Source organism: Hirundo rustica, chromosome 14 (genome assembly GCF_015227805.2).
Source record: "Hirundo rustica isolate bHirRus1 chromosome 14, bHirRus1.pri.v3, whole genome shotgun sequence".
NCBI lineage: Eukaryota > Metazoa > Chordata > Aves > Passeriformes > Hirundinidae > Hirundo > Hirundo rustica.
The window spans coordinates 10535121-10557338 of record NC_053463.1 but is presented as its reverse complement, the minus strand read 5'-3'; the positions used below and the strand labels follow the sequence as shown (position 1 = coordinate 10557338).

The 22218-nt window shown below is 42.8% G+C and overlaps 1 protein-coding gene across 4 annotated transcripts in view; it reads left to right on the top strand.

Moving 5' to 3' along the window:
- FNIP1 (folliculin interacting protein 1) overlaps positions 1 to 22218 on the top strand; it is a 64673-nt gene that overhangs the window by 5803 nt on the left and 36652 nt on the right. For 2 of the 4 annotated variants that reach the window (XM_040078024.2, XM_040078022.2), the window contains exon 1: positions 15267 to 15847. The exons of the other annotated variants lie outside the window; for them this stretch is intronic. In XM_040078024.2, the coding sequence (XP_039933958.1) occupies positions 15837 to 15847 (11 nt within the window). In that variant the 5' untranslated portion in view covers positions 15267 to 15836. Of the gene's footprint in view, positions 1 to 15266; positions 15848 to 22218 lie in introns of those variants that run through there. 4 annotated transcript variants of the gene reach the window in all.

Genomic DNA, 22218 nt, shown 5'->3' with positions numbered 1-22218 from the left:
ATGTCCTTGAAAATTAGGTGCTAGCTCTGAATAAAACAATGCTGCAAGCTGGGTCTGTACACTGACTGAAGGAGCTGATAATCAGAGGGTTGGCAGTCCATCCAGTGATTATTTACTTAAATTATCACCAGATCTGAAGGAATTAACTTGGATTGATATTCCCAGCATGCTAGGTGCATGTGAGTGCAGAGAATGATGAAATAATTTGAAAACCATGGGGTGCTTGTGTCTGCCTGGCTTTGTGCCTTGGAAAGTTTTTCCCTGCTCTGGTGGGACCTCTGCCTAGCCCTTGCTTCACCTTAGCTTCTTCCCATCACCAGTGGAATAGGGAACACGAACAGTGGAGTGAAAAAGCCCTCTGCTCATTTTTTTTCTCATTTTTTGGAAGGAGTTAAAGCTCATTACAAAATGAGCTAGCAGGTGAAGGGTCACCCTTATTGCCTTTCCTGCTGGCTTATCCTGTGGTGGCTGGGAGCTCGTGGTGACTTGAGAATTTGGCATCACGAGGTTGCCCTGCCTGTCCTGGCCATCACGAGGTCAGCACTGTCAGTGCTCACTTGGCTTCCTCCCAGCCTGCAGCATCGCTTCCTCCCTGTGGGATGGCCTGGGTTGTCTGGGGATAGCTGCAGTCTTTTGCCTCACTGAGCGGTCCTTGGAACAGTCACTTTCTTGGTTCCCCTCCCTGCATTTCAACTCCTTCCTCTAAATTAGAAATCTTTTTGAGGAGAGGTTGGAGTGAGTGAATCATGTACATGTAGATGTACTCAAGCAGAAATGCTTCTCGCTTGGGTTACGCTGGCAAGTATTGTAAGAAGGTGTTTCTGCAAAGCCTTGTGTTCTGTTTCTTCCCTCTCCTACTGCAGGTGAGATCATGAGGCATGAGGATGTAGCAAGAGCATGGGATGTATGTACCTGCTTGTGTGCTTCCATGTGTTCTCCTTTTCTGAAACAATTCCACCATTTGTATTCAGGTGACTGAGGGTGTGTTTACATGTCTCATGTTACAAGCCTTGCTGACTTAGGGTGGTCAGCTCATCTGGTAGACTGATAGATTGTCCTTGTGTTTTCAAAGGGCTTTATCCCTTGCTCTGTGTATGCTCTGTGTATGCTTCGAGTTAGCATATGCTCATGGTGACAGCTTGGATGAATCCAAGCTTCTGTTCTGGAATAAACTGGACCAGTGTGACTTGGAGCCTGAAACTCGTGTTGTAATTTTGGCTGAATGTTGTAGGTGACCACTTCAGCAGTGTGTTTTACAAGTGGAAAGTAATGCATGCAGTGGTTTCATGGTCAGTGGTTGTGTTCCCTCCCAGTGCTACATCTGAAGTTGGATGTCTGCGGGATCACATGTTTGTGAGTAATGTTAGGAAAAATGCAAAGCTCAGTTGCAGCAGCGAATCCACAGTGTAGTTGTGCTGGGCTTCCAGAATCCGCCTAGAGGAGAATTTGTCTCTGAGGACTTGAAAAATTTTGTGTTTGTGGTGTTAGATGGAGAACCTTAATCTGTGAAGTATATGCTGGAGGAAAAAAGTTACGCCCATCAAAAACAGGAAATAATTTTATTAATCAGCAATTGGTTTACTAATGCTCCGGCTGCTCCACGTTACAGTGAGTAGTAGCAGAATTAATATATGGAAAATATTCAAATATGGGAAATATATTTGCACAAAATTCGTATGATTCTGTTGTGCCTAAGGAAACTACATTCAATCATTAATTTCTAACAATACCTGCCGAAATATGTTCTCCTTCATAGACATGTGACTGATTATTATGTAGTCTTTGTATTGAAAAAGATTAATTTATTTTTACAACAGTACATGGTTAACAATGTTGCTTAGTGCTCAACTGAAGCTTTTACTTGGGTTGATTCAGCACATTTATGTAAACAATCTTTTTCTTCTCTGAAACTGATAGCTTCTGGAGATGCTATTACTCAGAACACAATACATTGCAGAAAAACTTGTTCAAATGTGAATTGTAGCATGAAATACTCCATGAACTACATACATAGTGTTAACAATGTATGTGAGATGCATCTGCAGGTAAAATGTGCTTGCAATAAAGTTTTTGAGCGTGTGCCTCACTCTCAGCATCTTCAAATGTTTTCTCCCTTGCTCCAGCTAAAATGTCAGCAAAACATAAAATTTGCAACAGTACCAGAAACCTTCTAGTCTTTCAGCTTGTGTGATATAGAGCTGGGAAGAAACTAGAACTAAATTACAATTCTCTTCCATCTGTTTAGTTGATAGATGAAGATGCTTTGAACGCAGTTCAGGCCTGAGTTTAGATCCTGGCCTTGTGCCTGTTTAAAGCAGAACAGTATCTTCACCCCAGTTCCTGTGTCATTTCCCACTCAAAGAGAGAGAAGGTAAATTGTTTGAGCATTGCCCAAAGGAACTGTTACTTTACTATATGCCTTATTTTATTTTAGCCTCAGGAGCCGTGGAAATGGTGGCTCACACAATGCAGTGCTTGGCCTTGAGCTCCCCTCAGTAATTTCTGAACCTTTTGATTGATTTCTGTTGTGGCTGGTGGAGAATGTGAGAATAGAAGTTTGAGTGAGCTGAGTTTCTGTAGATTTGGTGACAATGCTGTTGGGTGTCCCCTGCCCGTTGGTACCTGTGAAGTTCTGAGCTGGCTGCACTTTGTCCATTCCTGTTTCCAGTGGCTATGTCCGTGGGGACAGCCAGAGTATGGGCATGTTGGAGGAAGACAGTAGTCATGTGGTTCCATCTTTTGCCTTGCATAGTTTGCAGGGAACAGCTGTAGTTGTGACCTCAAGAAAGGCCAGTCCTGGGCTACTGTGCATACCAGAATATCAAACCCTCTGTTGGCTAAATTATTCTGCTTTCTGAAGAGTATTAAAGCACACACTGTCTGCTACATACCCACGTTTCTCTTGTCTCATGCATGTCCAAGGTTAAAATCAGGCCTCCAAAGCCTGTGTGCTCAGCACTTCGTTTGTCATGTTTGTGGGTAATTATGGAAAACTTCAGTCAGGCAGAAGGAGGCACATGACATGAGCAGTTCAGTGGGAAATGAATGAGATTCTTGAGGAGTATATTTGCACTCTCCCCGTGCTGCCCTGGTGAAGCCTTACCCAGAAAACGTTCTTGTCGTTTGGAGGGTTGACTGAATGATTTGTTTACTCCTTTTCATGAAACTCGATAGCAGAAATTTGTAGCGAAAAACTGTGTTAGTTCAGGTGTTAATGAAGAATGGGTGCAGATGATAAGCTGTGTGGTTGGGTGTGCGGGGAACAGGCTGTGGAACTTGGCGTGTGCTCCTTCTCAGATGCTTGTTCTAGCTGAATGACATTATCTGAACATCTGAGAGGCTGTTAGGGAAGAAGTCTGCCAGAATTTTCTTGTTCCTACAGGAAAAATAACAGTATTACCCCTCAAGACAGAGTTAAAGAAATGCCTCAAATGTCAGGACAGTGAATTGGCTTACAGTGCTGTGTTTCTATTTAAAGGCAACGCAAACTCTGACAACTTAAATAGTCAGACAGAAAAAAGTGGTTGGTTTTTTCAGTACTTAAACGTATTTCAGCTGCCGTGAGTTACTGGAAATTACTCTACTTGCTCAGTAGAAAAGGAAATTGTTCTACTGACAGTATGGAGTACTAAGAAGCTGTGAAAATGAGCATGATGGTTTCTTAACTGGGTGTATTTACTAGTCATACAGGAGATGCTATCATAAACAGCTGACTTCTTTTTTCCAAAACAGGCGTAATAAAAAAGTGTAGAAGTAAAAAAAAAAACCAAAAACAAACCAACAAACAAACAAAATCAAAGCAACTTTAACTTCTTTGGAGATATAACAGAATTTTATCTTTGTATAAAGAAATATATATCAAAGTCTTTTCAGATAAGCAAAACTATCACTTTGTAATAAGACTAATTTGTTTTATTTTCTTTAAATTTTAGTACTTTTTTTCCCCATAGTATCTTTTCTGCAGTTACCAATAAATGAATAATTTTGGTAAGTCTGAATATGTAGATACTTTAAAATGTGTCATCAGATTTTCAATTGAAGAATGCTCAGAAACTGCTAGGTAGCTTAAGTTTGTGTGTTATATGAGACTTTTTCTCACATTGGGGTCAGAAGATAAGATACCAGGTATTACGGGTTTTTGTTTGTTTGGGATTTTGTTGGGTTTTTCCCCACCTGGGTTTAGTATTTACTCATTAAAACACCGATCTGTTCTATTAATAGCTAGCAGGACAAATAAGCTGAATTGCACTCAGGAGGTGACATTATGCCCAGATTGGAGAAAAAACCCCATGCAAGATAATATAAGATTCAGTAATGGCAGTTGTTCTTGTCTGTATGGATAGAGAAGACAGAGAATAAGAAAATATAGAGGGAACAGGGAGTTCGACAAGAATTTGTTTTTTATATAAAATTAAAATAGAGACTTAAACATTAAGGCAAATACCAAGTGGCCCAGTTCTATGAAGTCCTCAGCGTCCTCACTGGGGTTTGAAGGCTTTCAGTGCCAAAGCCTTGAGCTTTGCTGAAGAATGTTCATGCTGGAAGAAGAGATCACAAGAACAGGAAAGGCCTCACTGTTAGATCTGTGCCGTACGCATCAGACAAAATACACGTATCTGTACATTTGAAAACATACCCAGGTGCATTCATTTGCTATCATAGCTCTGAGTGTGCAGGCACCTGTCTCAATAATCAGGACACCACAAAGCAGAAACCTGCCTGCCTTGCTCAGCTGCTGACTGTGAGAGAAAGACTTTGGTGTTTCCCCCAGCAGCAAGACAGGTGAATTCATTACCTGTGTGCACTGTGTAGACAAGCTGAAATTGCCACAATGTAACACTGGGCAGACTCCTTTGCTTCTTGGATCAGAATTATGGTGCTAAGATTTTTGTGATTTTGGGGGCTAATAGATGCTGTATAAATATAAGCATTTTGGAGTTGCCCTGTGTTCAGAAGGTTGCAAAGGTACATGTGCAAGTGTAGTAGGAAGCAGTTGTATGATGCTGCTGTGATTACATACGTACATTTTACAGGATATAATGGTTTTGTGGGCATGGTGGTATTCAGTCAGAGGTTGAACTTGATGATCTTGGAGGACTTTTCCAACCTTAGGGATTTTGTGATTCATTTTGCTTGGGATTTTTTGTTCCTTGAAGTGTTCTCCCACATTGTCACTGTCCCTCTTTGGTGCTGTTTTGGGATTTTGTATTTACACACATGTCTCACACACAAAAGAAAAAGAGAATGAAAGCCCATCTAGCTTTCCCTTCTATTCTGCTCTCTTCTTAGTGTTTTCCTGTCTGAAGCCTGCAGTGCTGCCTCTCCTCTCTGAAGGGTTCCCCTGGGTGCTGTGTTGTCCCTTCTCCTCCTGTCACAAGCAGTGCGTGCATCCTGTTTGGGGTTACTGTTGTGTCACATCAAGTGACATGCATGAACAGGAGAAGGGGAAAGGGAAACTAAGAGCAAAGGGAGCGATTACTTTGCCAACAGTGCCTTTAGAAAGACTATGAAAAACAACCCAACAAATACAAACCAGTCCAAAATGTCCTGGTGGCATTGACAGCTATTGCTGTCCAGCACGTGAGCCTTTCTTTCCTCTTGATGCAGTGGAATAAATAGCTTTGTGTGTTGCTGTGGCTGGTTCACAGCAGGCTACCTGCAGCACTAGGCTTCTTTGGGTTCCACATTTTAAGGATGCTCATGTGAACAGACTGAAATCTGCTGGCAAGCTGTGGTGGCTGGGAGTGTCTGGAATTATGTTTGCATCAATTCTGTTACTACCAGCAAACAGGGGTTTATTGAACATACACTAAATATACATATATATCTTGATTAAGTACAGCCTCTCCCAGTAGAACAACTTAGGTTTTATCAAGTGATTCTGTTGATTCTGTCAGGCAGAGCTGGTTTGGACTGTGTGTTCCAGCTCAGTTCTGTGATAAGAAAGGTGTGTGTTTGGAATGAGTTTCAGTGCTGATACCCAGGAAGGGCATGTTGAGCTGAACCTGTCGTTTTCTTTATCAGAGACAAAGATTTTAGCAGTAAGAAAAGCTCTGGGGCACATAGGGTCTATGTTCAGCTGATGCTCGAAGCTGCCATGTATGCAATATCAGAGAACTGCTGAGCCTTTTGGATGTTCATATATTTTTGGGCCCAGCGTGATGAAGGAGCTGGCAAATGAGCTTGAGAAGCTGCTCTCCCTCATTTACCAACAGTCCAGGCTCAGTGGTGAGGTTCCAGATGACTGGAAGCTGACCAATGTGACTCCCATTCAAAAAAAGGAAGGGAGGGAGGATCCTGGTAATCACAGGCCAGTTAACCTGACCTCAGTACCCAGTAAGGTCATGGAGCAGTTTATACTGAGTGTCATCACACAGTACCTACAGGATGGGCAGGGTATCAGGCTTGGCCAGCATGGGTTTAGGAGGGGTAGGTCGTATTTGACCAACCTGATCTCCTTTCATGACCAAGTGACCTGCCTGGTGGATGCAGTAAAGGCTGTGGATGTTGTCTATTTGGACTTCAGCAAGGCCTTTGACACCATCTCCCACAGCACACTCCTGGAAAAGCTGGCAGCCCGTGGCTTGGACAGGAGCACTCTTTGCTGGGTTTGGAACTGGCTCCATGGCTGGGCCCAGAGAGTGATGGTGAACAGTGCTGCATCCAGCTGGCAGCCAGTCACCAGTGGTGGGTCTGTGCTGGGGCCAGGTCTGTTCAGTATTTTAACTGATGACAGGGATGAGGGTATTGAGTTTTTCATTGGTAAATTTGTAGGCAACACTAGGCTGGGAGCGTGTGTTGGGAGGTAGGAGGGCTCTGCAGAGAGACCTGGAATGGTTGGATGGGTGGGCAGAGTCCAATAGGATGACGTTTAATAAGTCCAAGTGCCAAGTCCTGCATTTTTGCCACCATAACCCCCTGCAATGCTATAGACAGTGGCTGGACAGTGCCCAGGCAGAAGGGGTCTTGGGGTACTGGTGACAGCAGCTGAGCATGAGCCAGCAGTGTGCCCAGGTGGCCAAGAAAGCCAATGGTACCTGGTCTGGGTCAGGATTGGTGTGGCCAGCAGGAGCAGGGAGGTCGTTCTTGCCCTGTACTCGGCACTGGTGAGGCCACACCTCCAGTGCTGTGTCCAGTTCTGTCCCCTCAGTTCAGGAGGGACATTGAGACACTTGAGTGTGTCCAGAGGAGGCAACGAGGCTGGTGCGAGGTTTGGAACCCAGGGGTTCCTGTGAGGAACGACTGAGGGAGCTGGAGGTCTTTAGGCTGGAGAAAAGGAGGCTTAGAGGTGACCTTATCACTCTCTACAACTCCCTGAACCTGGCTGTGGTCAGGTCAGGGTTGGTCTGTTTCTCCAGGCAGGACCTGACAGAAGGCGAGGACACCATCTTAAGCTGCATCAAGGGAAATACAGGTTGGATATTAGGAAAAAGTTTTTTATAGAAAGAGTGGTAAAGCATTGGAATGGTCTGCCTGGGGAGGTGATGGAGTCACCATCCCTGCATGTGTTTAAAAAAAGACTGGACGTGGCACTCAGTGCCGTGGTTTAGTTGAGGTGTTAGGGCTGGATTGGACTGGATGATCTCGGAGGTCTCTTCCAACCTAGTGGTTCTGTGACTCTGAATCTGTCATGTGAGGTTCTCAGTAATACTTGACCAGTTCAGTCTTTCTGCTGTGGAAAATCCCTCTACATGGATAGTTGCATTGAAGAGCTTGGGCAGTGGCCAGTCCTACACTGTATTTTCCATTCCTGCCATTCTTGGAAACCCAAAACCCTGAGCATGTAGTGAGACTTAGAAAACTAAGGGAGATGGCAGAAAGCCTCAGGGTACAGAACTCCTTGTGTCAGTGAGCAAAGCAAAATGGAGCAAACCCAGCAGAGCACTTTGTTAAGTTTGGTTTAAAGGTTGAGCAGGCCTTAGCTGATAGCTAATTGCATTTTTACATGTTCTGCTGTGGGGAACCAAAGCATTTGGGACCTCACAGTTAAGGTGCATTTGCTTGAAGGTGCCAGGCTGCTCCAATATTCTGATAGTCTGTTTTTTTGTTTTTGTTTTTTTTTTTTTAATTTTAATGAAGTTGTGGCTTGTTCAAGCATCTGATTTTTATTTGTCCTTATGAGTTACATAAAAGTGAAGTCAACCAATGTCTTTAGTGTCTGCTCTATATAAATCTACCTGAAATAGTTTCAGGTCACCTTTACATGCTTAATTTGGAAAACAGTTGAGCAGCATGACTCTTGCCTTGGAGAATTAAGCAGTCTAGGCTCCTCACAGTAGTCTTGGGGCTCTTGCAATATCTGCACAAATCAAGATCTCACCCCTTCTGCAAGTTAAGTAGAGGCCTGTTTGACTCGTAGAGCCAGTAAGGGAGGGATGTTCAATGGATGGGTTGGAGCCAAGTTAGAGAAGTCTTCCCTCCTGAAAAGCAGCTGTGGGATAGATCCAGTCCACCTAGATATTCGTTAGTGTTATTTAGTAGATCTGTGAAATAATTCTTAATTGTTTCTGGTTCAGAGCCTGGCAATAATCTTGAACTGTGGTGTACTTCATGGTTATGGATTTTGAGGATTATCTAAAGGGATGGGTTAAAGTCTTCTGGGATTATGGCAGCAGGTAACCACTCTGTGTGCAGAAAGATTGCAGAATTTAGGCACATCAGACATCAGCAAGGTGTTGGAGGGTACTTAGGTGGCAAGTGACCAACACTGGTGTCAGGCAGTTGTTGATTTGTGGAGAGTATCTATCATTAGGACTTGTGGGATGTTCATATTAATGAGCATCATGTGCAGATAGGGCAGCCTGGGATTTCATTCCCTAGATATGAATTTGTTATACTTGCTTGAAAATCATCCTCTGTCTTTAGTTTGCAGTTGTTCTGTGTAACTGAGATGGGGTTTTGGTGAAAGCTGGTGGGGGCAATAAGACTGAGTCAGCACTGTGCCTATGTATGTGCTGTAAGTCTGTAAGTAGTTTGCTCCCAATGAACCTGCTGATGTGCTTAGCACTAAACATGCGTTTTAAATAAGTTGTTTTAAATAAGTTGTACCTGAATGAGGAGAGTGAGACTACAAGCGCACAGTGTTTAAAATCAAAGGTTTAAGGAGTTGTATTCTTCAGGAAAAAAAGCTTTTGGCATTTAATCATTTTAGTGACATACTGAGCTTAAATGTCACCTTCATTGAAAAAAATGGTCGTCATCTATTAATTTTATGTTACTGTCTTGATAAATGATGTGGTAACATAGCAAGCTAAAGTTCACTGTAGTCCTCTACAACCCCAGGCTTTGGGCTGAGAGCAGCATCTTGGAATTATCCCTACGTCAAACGTTGTTTGAACATATAAATAATTGTCTGCCAGCTTTTCCTATTACAAACATACACAGTTTGTGAAATTGGTTTACCATGCCCTGAAAATTTCTTTGATATTTTTAAAGCCTGTTGCTATGGGAACCAGACCCCATAACAGAAAAGCTTTTTGGTGCTAAGGAGGCCAAGAAATTAACAACAGTAATAAAGCCACGGAAAAATAGCTTGTATTCTTTTTCCAAAAGCAAACAAACAAACCCCAGAAGAGAGCCTGATATCCTGAAGCAGCTTGGACCTGGATTACCAGGTGGAAAGGGATACTCTACTCTCAGGGCTTCAGAGCCTGGCCAGGGAGCTCACCCTGTAGACACTTGCACTGGCCTGGCTCTTACAGGTGAGAATAATCAGGGAATTCACAAGCATCTTTCTCGAAAATAAATCATAAAAGGTTGAAATGATGTGATGGATTGGTTTATGGGCAAGAAAACACAAGTTTTACTTCTCAGAACTGGATGTCCCCTTTGTGCTTTGCTAATACAGAAACTGGCAGAACAGGCATTACTTTGACGTTGAGGCTTGCAGCCCTGTTTCCTTGTGTCTCATGACTGAGTGAATCAACACCTAATTAAACAGTCACATGAGGGACAGAGTAAAATGCTGTTCAGGCACTGATCCCTGTGAATCTTTGGAGAATAACTACTTACCTCTGTTTTCCTCCTTTTCCAAGGAACCCTGAACAGCTGCAGCTCTGCCTTTTTTTTTTTTTTTTTTTTTTTCTTTTCCCAGAGGAAAGAATAGCACGTAGACCTCAGCTAAAGCAATGCTGCCTATGCAGATAAATGAGATCTGGGGAAAGGAAGACCAGGGAGTTCTCAACATAATCTTGAGGAATTGGAATGGTTTGAGTTCGTGCTGGGGATGATTTAGCTGAAAGCCTTGTGCATTTGACACTCCTGGAAATGTAACTGAGAATGTGAACATTGAGCAAGGAAGTTGGGAATGATCTGTGGGCTTTCTTGGTATTCTTAAAATTAGCTGTAATTTTACCACTTGTAGCTCCTTATGAAGGTCCATAACAATTGCTTTCCATCTCTGAGTGACAAATACTTGTGTGGAGATTTATTAGGCTCTCAATTATCACTCGGTCACAAGTGCAGCCACCTTAATCAATTACAGGACCGTGGCCTACAGCCAAGGAATGCTCCAAGCCCCATGCTGCTTTGCCTGCACTGGATGACTTTCACCACTAAGACCATATTTTTTCCCCTTATAAAACTCACAAAACAAGTATTACAGGATGTTTTAATCAGCATAAGCAGATGTCTCCCTGCACCTCGACACAGCAGAGGCTTCCAGGTCGCACACAGGACTGTGCAGCAGGTGCCAGTGTCTGCAGCTGGAGGTTTTGTGGCTGTCATATGCAGGCACTGGACGTACCAGGGGTTTGGGCACTCCATGGAGTGGCATTTCCAGGCTGGAGGTGTATCTTGGCTGCCTGCATCCAGGCCAGGGGGTTTCAAGGGGGTTTCAAGGGTCTGGGCAGATGCCCTGGCAGGGATGCACTGTCTCCTGGCACCCTGGGCGCAGCATCACCCACCCTGGTACAGCTCACAGGTTAAAAAGCATGATGTAAAAGAAATTGCAGCTGTTTACAGTCTAGTCTTTTAGCCTTTAAAAATGTATTTATTTTTAGATACATATGTCTGATTTAAAAAAAAAAAATCTTACTTAGATGTGTTTGCTTGGTGCAAGAATCAGTTGACATGTCAGGCATAGCTAGAGCACACCAGCAGTTCTGTCATGCACCTTGCAGCTTTTCTTTTAATGTCTCCTGAAGTAATATATTGAAAATCTCAGTTTTCTCAGTGGTGCAAAAAGAATAAAACTGCCATAGTCCTTATGGTTTCTGGGAAGTGCTTGAAAATAAAAGCCGTTAAGATACTCTAAGCTGAAGATAAATACAATTCAATATTTGTCTATTAAAATAATGAAAATGTTAGGAGTATTCAGCCAAAGTACCCTTATTCCATCAGGAATCTTTCAAGGGTTTATTATTATTATTAATATTAGGGCTGATAACAATAGTGGAGCCTTAGTGATTCCTCTAAGTTGTATTCATTTTCATGACAAGAGAGGTCTTGCAGTCAACTTTGACTCTTGATTGTCTTTTCTCTTCATTGTCTCATTTACTAATATTCACAGTTTGCAAAAGAAAAGGCATCAATTCACCATTAAGCTCCCTAAGCAAACTTTGCAGTTGATAAATCTGAGGCTGTGAGCTTGATTTTGTTTTGTCAAACTAGTTTTGTGTGCGGATTTAAAGATTGTTGAACGTATCGCGACATCTCCAGAACTACACAGCATAAAGGAGGGAACACAGAGTGCCCCCCACAACCCTCCTCTGCTGCATTATATAATTCTGGGTGATTTAAGGAGAGTCTTTATTTCCAACAACTATGCTATTTCCAACTACGTTCATCAAAAGCAATTTGTATTGGAACTTTTTTCTCCCCAACTTTTCATTAAGCGCACACAATACTGAGCTATTTACACTTTATTTTTAATAGCTATGGCAGAAGAGTCTGCTCTGCACATCCGAGTGTGCACAATAAAATAACTGTTTGGCAGGGGGAAAATGCCCTGTTGTCTTGCAGTACCAGTTGGTATTATGGAGGTTTGTTCCGTGTATTATAGTAGATTGCGAGTGGAAATGTGATACAAAATGAACACCAATGTTTCAGAAACCTAACCATGTATCAGATTTTTACTTTGATAGTTATTTTTATTCAGCATTTTTATCATGACATGAAAAATTACAACAGTGGTAGTCAATCTGCTGAGGTCTCCATATTCTTAAAAGAGGTAATTGTTTCATGTCCTGCCCTCCAAGAATGCACATAGGCAGATTTGTAGTTGCTGATGCTCCTTTACAATGCTGGTAGAGACAGTTTATTCCAGTCGTGAGACCTTGTGCTGGTAGTGAGAATCCTGTGTATGGAGAGTTTATAAACTTGTTGATTTATTTTTTTAATCTCATATCAAAAGCACTTTTTTCAGCATTTAATAATCTGGTTTCCTTTAAAGAATGGAGGGCCCAGGTTTTGAAACTCCTGAGGGCTTTTTTGCAGTGGTTTGCAGTGGTCTTTCTCATTATTTGGGTTCTTGCTGACCTTTGGCTGGGCTTACGTTTGTGTGTGCAGGTTTGTGTATGTGCTTCAGGTATATATGGAAGGTTCATGCTTTAACATCTCCATTCTTCCTCTCCAGCAGTGAGGATTTTTTTTTTCAGGGATACAAAAATGCACATCAGCGGTAATCCTACTAAGGCAAGTATTTTGTAGAGAAATGGTATCCAAGTATTTCTAGTCAGATTTCAAATAAAATCCTAATTGGTTTTCTCTCTTTTTGTCTAGTGTGGCTTCCAGCTCCTACCTTTGTGCATTACTAAGCAATAAACATTTCTTGGCTCACTCACTGGCTCTTTGTTGTGTGCGTTTACAACATGTGTGAGGGAAGCCTTCCTCCAGAAGGCAGTGAAGACCAAAAATTAATCGTTTCATTACTCTTTTAGGCTGTGGTTGGAACTAACTCTGTTGTTTGCTTGGTTTAAAATCAGATGATTTATACCCAAAAGGTGCATCTGAGCCTTTGCAGTAGTTTCAAGTGTTTTCAGAAATGCCTTTGGATAGAGTGATTATTTTTGGTGCTCTTTGGTTTTGAGGATTGTTTTGGCTTCTGTGTGTTTAAGAACATGCCCCCGCCCCAGTCAGGCGTGGGGGTCTGCAGAGCGTGCATTGTGCTCTGGGCTGCTGGATGTGGTTGAACACCATCACCTACATCTTCCCATCTGCAGCTGGATGGAAGCGCATGGATACTGAATATCTCCCTGGCAGGTGATGGGCTACGGCAGGAGATTTTGATAACTTTATTTTTTTGAACTTAAGTGTTTTTCTGAAGCAGGGTAATACTACCAGCTTTGTTTTTCAAGCTCATATCTTAGACACACAAAAAATGCAAGCCTGGATATACACCTAGAGAAGAGGATGGTGCATATCTTATGTTAAAGATGCTTCAGTGTTTTCTTGGATATGGGAGTGGTGTATAAACAAACATTGAATGTCTGAATTCCTTCCTCAAGCAATATTCACTGATCTGGCTAAAGCACTGTTTACTCTCTGTACAATTTGAGTCTGTCTCTATTTGCAGAGAAATGCCTTCCAATATTTTTCCTGGTCAGTTGTTGGATGGAGGCTGGGTCAGCTTTCATAGCACTTCTTTTAATATGCATCAGGTTACCCTGAGGTAAAATGGAAACCTTAGATGTTACTCCTGTAAATAAATGTTTACATAATACATGGCACTTCTCAGCATTGCATGTGTAAGAAAAAAGGTCACTTTTGACATCAATAACCTTTAGAGAGTGGTGCCTTTGCCACACAGGTAAAGGAAGTTACTGTGCACTGTTCATTCCTTGACTAGATCAAGAAGGTAGGTAAGAGTGTTCAGATGTTACTGCTTTTATCTCCTAAAACTTGGCATTTTAAGCTTTAAAGGCAAGATTTGGGCTTAAGGCATGGGTCCGGTAACCAACACATGCCCAGTTTTGCTCATGTGAGTTAGTCTGTTAAATTCCCTGGCATTAGTCATATATGAAAAGTCAAGACTGTAATGTATGAGTTTGCTGCATCAGGGCCTCAGTTCTTCATTTCTAAAAGAGAAACTTCCTGTAAAGCATGGTAACAAAAGATAATGGTTTTATCTCTCTTTTAGTTTTGTTGCTTTTGTGTCAAAACATGTGTCTAGCACCAAACATAAAAATATTACCATCCTATAAAACAGCAACAAACCATTGTGGTGGCAAGAGATTAAGGATTTCTCCCTGAACTTAACCCACGAGAAGTGTAGCAGAACAGGGAGCTTCATGTTCTGCTTTGGAATCTGCTCCAGAGGATGAGCAACATCTGACCTCTTGGCATTGTATGGTCTTGGAACTAAAGCCCATGAACAGGTGCACCACTTCACCCACTCTGTGATACAGGGGAACCATCGATAGCATTGGCTTGTGGGATGCAGTGGAATAGGAGATCCTGATGATAAATCTATTTTTTTTTGCCTATGTGTTTAAAATATTGGCAAAACTTGTAGGTTTTCAGACACTGGGGAATGAAAAAAAAGTAGGAACTATGATGCCGTAACCTTCTGCCTTCATGTATTACTTGAGTTTTATCCGACGATCATACAGAATTAATAGTATAAGTGATTAGCCCCAACCATGCCTGTGACTAGATGGCTTTCAATGTGCATTGCGGTTTTGAATTCCCAATTCCTTCTTCCCTTCCCTGTCCATCTGTCTCATTCCTCCCGCACAGTTTAGAGATAAAAGTTTGTTAAACAGTTCTTTGCTATTTAATGTTTGTTAAAACGCGCTTTGCTGTTGTGATGTCTGGGTACCCTTCCTAGCAGGACGCCAGAGCAAAATCAGGAAACCTTGTTTACAGGTTTGATCAGGTTTTCTTTGCGCGCATTATTTTGCGTATTTATTTTTTTTTTCCCGTCTGTGGCCATCCTATTGTCTTGCGTATCCCCGCTTCTTCCCGTGTGATACCAAGGAGCCCTCGCCGAGCGCACAGTGCGCTCTTTGTTCGTACGCGGGCGGGGGAGCGGGACCGGGCGGGATGCGGGCGTCGCGCCGCAGAGGCGGCAGCGAGCGGGGGCGGCCGGGGGCTCCTCGTTCCCCTTCCCCGCCCAGCCCCTGGCCGGAGGAGCGCTCCGGAGGCGCCGTGTGAGGGAGGGCCGGAGCGCGGCGTGTCGCCGGGGCCGGCGGCCGCAGGTGGCCCGCGGTGACAGCGGTGTCACATGATGGCTGTCAGCGCGGGCTCGGCCACCCGCGCGCCCGGGCTCGGCCAAGAGCGTCCCGCCGCTGCCGGGAACGTGAGGGCCCGGGCTGCCGGCTGCAAGGAGGCCGCCCTGCTTCGCCCCCCCGTTCCTCGCCGAGCGGGCTGAATTCCCGGCGGCCGCGGCTCGGAGGTGCCCCGGGACTCGGTCGTGAGACGGAGCCGGGCGGACGGGAGGCGGATGGATGGCACTGACAGGTCCGGGCCGGCGATGCCAGGGCAGCGCTCGGCTTCCCCGTGAATTACACTGATCTTCTCTGCAGCAAACCCTGGAAGAGACGAAGGAGCGAAGAAGACGGGCGCTCTTTCCTGGAGCAGAAATCCCAGGCTGTGTAGAATTGTGGGGCAGGATTCGGGTTATGAAACTCCGGGGCAGCGCAAACGCAGCCTGGTGCAAACCCCGACGCTGCTGTCCTTAAGGTGGTTTCTGTGCTCCTGTTGCTAGGATTAAGGCTTTTGCATTGCAGCATGGAGAGTCTTTTGTTTGAGTTAAATTCAGACCTCTTGATATGTCACCTGACAGTCTTGTGGTTTTGGATGAATATGGCTCATTGCTATTATTAACCTGAGTTGGCAGCCAGGCACAACAGGAGTTTATAGGGATTTTGAAAACTGGAACTGCTCGGGGGACAAAGATGCTTCCCAGGTATGGTTACTGCACAGTTCTTGAGATAATTTTAATTATTTGAAAGCTTATTGTTTTCCCTGTGAAGAAAATACTTCTCTTCCAGAGATGTGAATCTTAGGGAGATTTATTTTGGTATGATTCTTACTATAATTTTATGCTAAAGGGCGCAATATTTTTTGCCTGAATTGATTCTATCTTGTAACTTGGCGAAGGGAAGTGCAGTCTGCTTGAATAATGTAATTTTGTTCAGTGCTAGTGAATTTAACTGAAAGGAGCTTTGTGGTTTTAATTACAACATATTTCAAGACTTGTGTGTTTATGTGCAAATATTTGCATGCATGCATGTACCTAAATCAGCTAGAACCCGAACAGGTATTTTGTGAAATTACGTAAGTGAAGTAGTCCCAAAAATATTTTATGAAATTATTAATAGTGATTGTAAATTCTGCAAGGTGTGTGAATTGCAGCGTTATTCAATATACTACACAGCTTTAACAAAACCTTCCCACTGTTTATTTTCAGTATAACACTCCAGATTGTGATTACTCTGTTGACTGGGCTGTACCTAACCTATCAATATTATATCTTTTTGCTTGTAGAAAAGCGTCTGGCTCATGTATTAGACTTTAGAGTATAAATTAGGTATCTTAATGAGAGTCAAGTGACTCTCATTAGAAGGGAGAAAAAAAATGAAAACAAACTAAAGTCAGCTTCATATACAGATAAAGAATTGGACAGAGCCGAGGAGCTTGGCAGCCGGTTAAAGTTCAGGTCCAAATTTGTTATACCTGTGAAATACCTGGCTGACGCACTTTGTTCCTGGTGTACAGTATGTACTTAGCATAAGCAGCACAAGTTTCCTGGAGCTCAAGAAGTGCATCTATTCCAGGTGAGGATTGCTAAGCTGGTAAATAATGAGAGCGACTTAGAGATGGAGCAGGGAGCTGACCTCCACAGTGCTGTGGTGCCTGTGGACATGTCATCCTATTTCAAGAGACAAAACAAGCAGGGGGCTTGGATTTATTTTTTTGTATTTTAAAGAAACATAATTTCATGGGATAAAGATGAAACATGTCACCACTGCAAGCAGTCAAAGGTGGTTGTCCCTGAGATGATCCACCATCTGTATATACTTCCGTGCTACCCAGAGCCCAGGTCCCTGGACTCCTGTGAAAGCCCAGCTGAGGTCAGCGTGGCAGAGGGCAGAGTCACTCGGGGCGCTGGGTGAGCTCCTTCGCAATCCACCCTCGCGGGTTCCCTCCCTGCCCTGGCCGAGGCGCAGATGCTGGTTTTCTGTGCAGAATCAGCAAGTGTTCACCACCACAGTCACACAGCCCTGGCATGACCTCAGCTCTTGTAAAGACAAATATCTTGCAACATTTTTTTTAAGTATAGGCCCCGTGGTTTCTCTGCTTTAGGAAACTTTCTTCCTCCTTGCAGCCTTATGGTTGTGTTACGTCACCAGCACTTAAACGGAATCTCTCTCTTAAAATGCCAGCTTTGCAAATCAGCCATGCAGCCTGGATCATCCTTGTCTTGTGAATCCTGAGACAGTTCTTTTTTGTTTCAGGTGCTGTTGATAAAGAAATAAATAACCTGCCCATGCCTCTAAGAGAAGATAGTCTTTCGAAGCTGCAAGCATCCTTAACGCACATTACAGTTTTGTTTTTGTTGCTTCCAAATTAGTTGAAATCTTTCAGAATGATCTGTGCGGCTGTTTTGTGCAATAAGGATCAAATAATAAGTGAATTAAGAAGGTATTAAAGTATTTACAAGACCCTCCCCATTAATTCTATATGCTCAACTTTTGTTGTATCTTCTCCAAGCCAAAGGAAAAAAAGAATCTAATAACAGAAATCTGCAGAGGCGTTTGGGCAGGAGAAGGGAATTCCTGGTTGGAACAGGGATCTCAGGGCTGAGAGGATTATGATACGACGGTTGGGCTAAGCAAGGACCATTTTCCTTCTGGACTTGATCACCCTTACCGGTAGCAGAGCAGCTGCAGGATCCTATATACTGGGCTGTACAGGTACAGCTGAGTGTGCTTTGATGTGGATGCACATCTCCAATGTGAGATCTCAGTGCAACAGTCTCGTATTTACAATGTTAGCTCTTCAGGACAGATGCAGCCTGTGTCAAAGGCTTGTGCAGAAGTTGGCTGGTCTAAGCACCACTGCAACAAGCATAATACCTGGGGAATCATCTGCAGGTGCTGGAGGTAAGCTCTGGAATCCCTGTGCCTCTGTTTTGGTGCTCATCTAGCAGGAGTGAAGGAAGATGTTTCCTTCCTCCAGAGCCTGCGAGGGGAGCATGGGGCAAGGTGGGCCTGTCTGCTCTGCTGGGCGGTTCCTGTCACCCTTTAAAAAGGTGCTAACATGAAAACCATGCAGAACAGATTAGCTGGCATAAACTATAAATATCATTTGCGTAGATGCATTTAAAAATAGTTCCAAGTGATTCATCACCAGGCAATTTTTATAACTATGGGTAACATGATGTAGGAAAACAATAGTTTTGACTGATAGTTTCAACTTACTTTTTACATGTTTAGTCCTATTCTGGTTTTGAGCAACTTTACTTTTTAGAAAACTCTTTTCCAGTTCCTACCTCTTTAATATCTTGATTATTTTGCTTCAATTGCTTTACTTTAAGATTTCTAAAGTATCCATTTTTAGTAAAAAGTAACCAGGTACTATCTAAGCCATGTTAATATAAACAGTTTTAAAAGTAAAGTCTCAGCCAGGAGGGAAGATAATACTAAGCTAAAGCTTTAATGTAATGAAGAAGTTTTGTTCATATTCTAGGTGGGAATGAGGAAGAGGGAATGTTCTGGGGGAAATCCTGTATTTTTAATTGCTGGAGTGGTAACGAAGGATTTCTGTGTCTGTTGTGTCATCTATTAAAACCTGCACAAAGTGAAATAATACCAATTTACAGCTATTCAGTTCTTGCTCAGAAATGTTGATGGTGGTAATAAACTCCAGAAACACAAAAAGAATCTCAGTAGTAGGGGTGTCAGGAAGCATGGAATGGATTTGTAAGTGTAAGCTATAGGTAATATTCCTGGTGATTGAAGGTGAAAAAGGCAGAAAAGCAGAAAGGACGAAAAAAGGGAAGGGCTGAACAACAGCAGGGCTTAAGTGTGAATATGCATTAAAATACCACTTTTCAGATCTTGATCTCATTGTTGCTAGTTTCTAATAATTCCATCATTAATCATATGGAATTTTCCCTTTCTCTTCCAAATAATTCCTTTTCTTTTGCACTCTCTGCTTGCATGAGTCTGTGCAGGGGCATTGGATCAGGTGCCTTCCAGAAGACCATTCCAACCTCAACCAGTCTGTCATGGTGTGAGAGCTGGGTTTTGTTTTTGAAACATCCCATATAGCACTTACACGTCAACAGATTTCTACTCCATGTAGTATTTTTGAACATCTTGTTCTAGAGGAATCCCCACTTGTTTGGTGGAGATCTCCACAAGAGCAGGGTCCTGCTCAGAAGGAATTTGTTTATCACCAATTTCTCTCTTGCTTCATGCCCAAACTCGCAGCACTGTGTGGCAAAGTCGCAAACACATCTACTGGTGAAAGGTATTTGGGGTTTTCTTGGTGGTGGTGGGGTTTATGTCTTGTCTTTTTTTTTTTTTTTTTTTTTTTTTTTTTTTTTTTTTTTTTTTTTTCCCTGGGTTAATTTTGGGGTTTTTCTTTAGCTCTAATCAATTTCAATGAAAGATCAAAGACTGGCAGATAGGTCATGCAGGAAAAAGTCCTCATTAAGAAGCTGTCATTTCCAGAGCAGTGTGGGAAATGGAGACTCACCTTTCATTAACTTTGCTAGAACATTTGATTCTACGTCTCCTGGTTTTCCTGTAAGAATCTCAAGAAAACATCAGTTAAATGTCAAAGTTAGTTTCCATTTATAAACAGAACTAATTATATTCAGAAGATCTAGGTCAGTTTTCATCTGCTTGAAGAGGAGCGCTGGAGTGCTGCCCTGTTATATTTGTTTTGAGAATGCTTCTTGTATGCAGGAATTTTATGTTTCTGGGGATAATCTATTCAGATATCAAGCTTAACGGTATTTTAAATCTGCTAACAACAAATGCAAAGCTCTGTGTCCTCCTTCCCCCTCGCTGGTGAGGGTGAGTTGGAGGTGCCAGGCTGCCTTCTGTTTACTGTCTGTCTGAATGAACTTTCCCCCAGCTCTCTGAAAGGCTCTTCTGGTTTGGGAAGTGGCCTGCTATTGCCAGGGAATGTTTTTGCAAGGCTGAAATGTGCTTAAGGATGCTATTATGTAACAGAGATAGCGCTTCTTTGGAATTATCACAAATTATGATGGATAATAGCTACTAAATGCTTGTCTAGAGAAAGTAAAAATGTCATGTGAAGAAGCTGAGAAGTAAACAAGCTCTTGTTAACTTCATCGAATATGTTTCTGAATACAGCAAGAGTTTTATATTTAGCTTTCTCTCCTCTTAGTGTGTAATCTGCTCTTGGAGCTTTTTATAAGTAGACTTTCCTAAGATCTGGAACAGCTATTACCTTCTTTGCCAGTAATTTCAAAGTCAAATATCAAAAGTACTAGGTAATGGAAGACATGCTTTTGTTTGAGTGTGAAGGAAATTCAAACGCGTTGCAAGGGTGGAGCAAGCAATAGCACCCTTTTGGCAAGCAATTCATTGTTATTGTCACACAGTTTCTTTATAGGAGCCACAGTGGGCTGTCTGGAAAAAATGCTCATTTCTGGACTTGCACTAATTTCACTTTAGTATATAGAGGCTGTTCCTCCAGGAAGCCAGTTTATTCAGTGGTCCTCCTCTTCTAGCCAAAGTTGTGCTCTTTCCAGTTACCATCTCAGCTCTAGTGCCTTTGTGCTTCTCAGTTGGTGACACCCCAGGCATGTGTCAAACTAGGGATTTTTGTTTTCTTAACATGTTCCGAAATGCAAGATGGGGTTAATTAGGAGAGCCTTCAGTAACTGTAAGCTTGGCTCTGAGCTTGTCACTGTTCTTGGGTTTTGGTACAGAATTTGCTCCGTTTCGTGTCTGCACTTTGTTGTGGGCATTTCGTGCTGCAGGTAACACTTGGCCATAGGTGCCCAAATGAGAGGGTGCATGGCTCTTTGCCCCCAAATCTAGACATGAAGTTATTTCAGCTCAAGTTGCTCAAGGTTTTTTTTCTTGTAATAAGTTGATTTGGACATTTGTTGCACACCATCTTCTCTACAGCTTCCGTTTTTCTCTCTTGTTGCTAAATGGTGGGGATGGGCAGATTAGGAAATAGATTCCATCTCAGGAGAGTAACTGTATGTCTTGATGCTTATTTTCACCTCATTGGGACTACACTAGCTGTAAAACCTGTGTACCTAAATGGAGCAGCCTTAAAAACTTCTGACAGGTGATGATGGCTTTGGTGATCAAATGGATTTTCTGCTGTTACGGGACCTGTTGGTCACATAAAGCATGGGTGCAGGGCAGGAAACCCTTTGGGTGCTGAATTAGAGGAGAGGAAAATTTACTGTGGTCTTGGAGTCTAACATGCCAGGTTTAACCCATATTATGGGTGCCTTTTTGCTGAAATACACAGCTGAAATATACAGCTTCTTCCAACTTGGGAGTCTGTAGCCTTCATTAATGGCTTGTTCCAGTGCCTTGTTTCTGGCTTCTTGAGGTTCATGCTAACACTGCTTGCCTAAAAGCCAAGAATAAGGAAGACAGAATTTCACTTGATCTAGGAAATGGCTTGCAAACTATCTGAAAGATGATTCCTGGTGGTTTCATGGATACAGCAGGTATCTTGTTTCCTGTCTTCCAAGTATTGAGATGGTGTCAGTGAAAATGGATTCCCAAGCCAATGGATGATAATGCTTGCTGGGCTTTAAAGTGATGGCTGGCTTTTTTAAATGGAAATTTTAAAAAGATGGTGACTACAATGCACCCTCAAAGGGAAAATTATGGAATGGTTTCCAAGCCTGATCCTTGCAAGTTCTCCCTTTGAGAACTCCTCTGGAGTAGTGGCACTAAGGAAGGTTCTGAGGCTTCAGGAAAGCTCCTTCCCTTGGAAACTAGTTTGGGAATAGGTGAGTTAGGACTGCTTCGTGTGGTTTGCTGACCATGTCCTTCTGTCACAGTGGCTTATGTGGGGAGAACCAGGTGGTTCTCCCAAACCACCCTGCAATTATTCATCTTGGGGTTTTTTTGTGTCTTTAAACACAAAAGCTAAGTTCTGTTGTGTTGATATTAGGTAGCTGGAACTTGAAGAAAAAATATCACAGTACATAGCACAAGGTCTATTAATGCTGCACACATTATTTTGTGCAGTTGTAGAGGATTGGTGCAGTTGATGACAGTGTAATTTGGCTCACGTAGAGGAAAGGAAAGAAAACAAAGG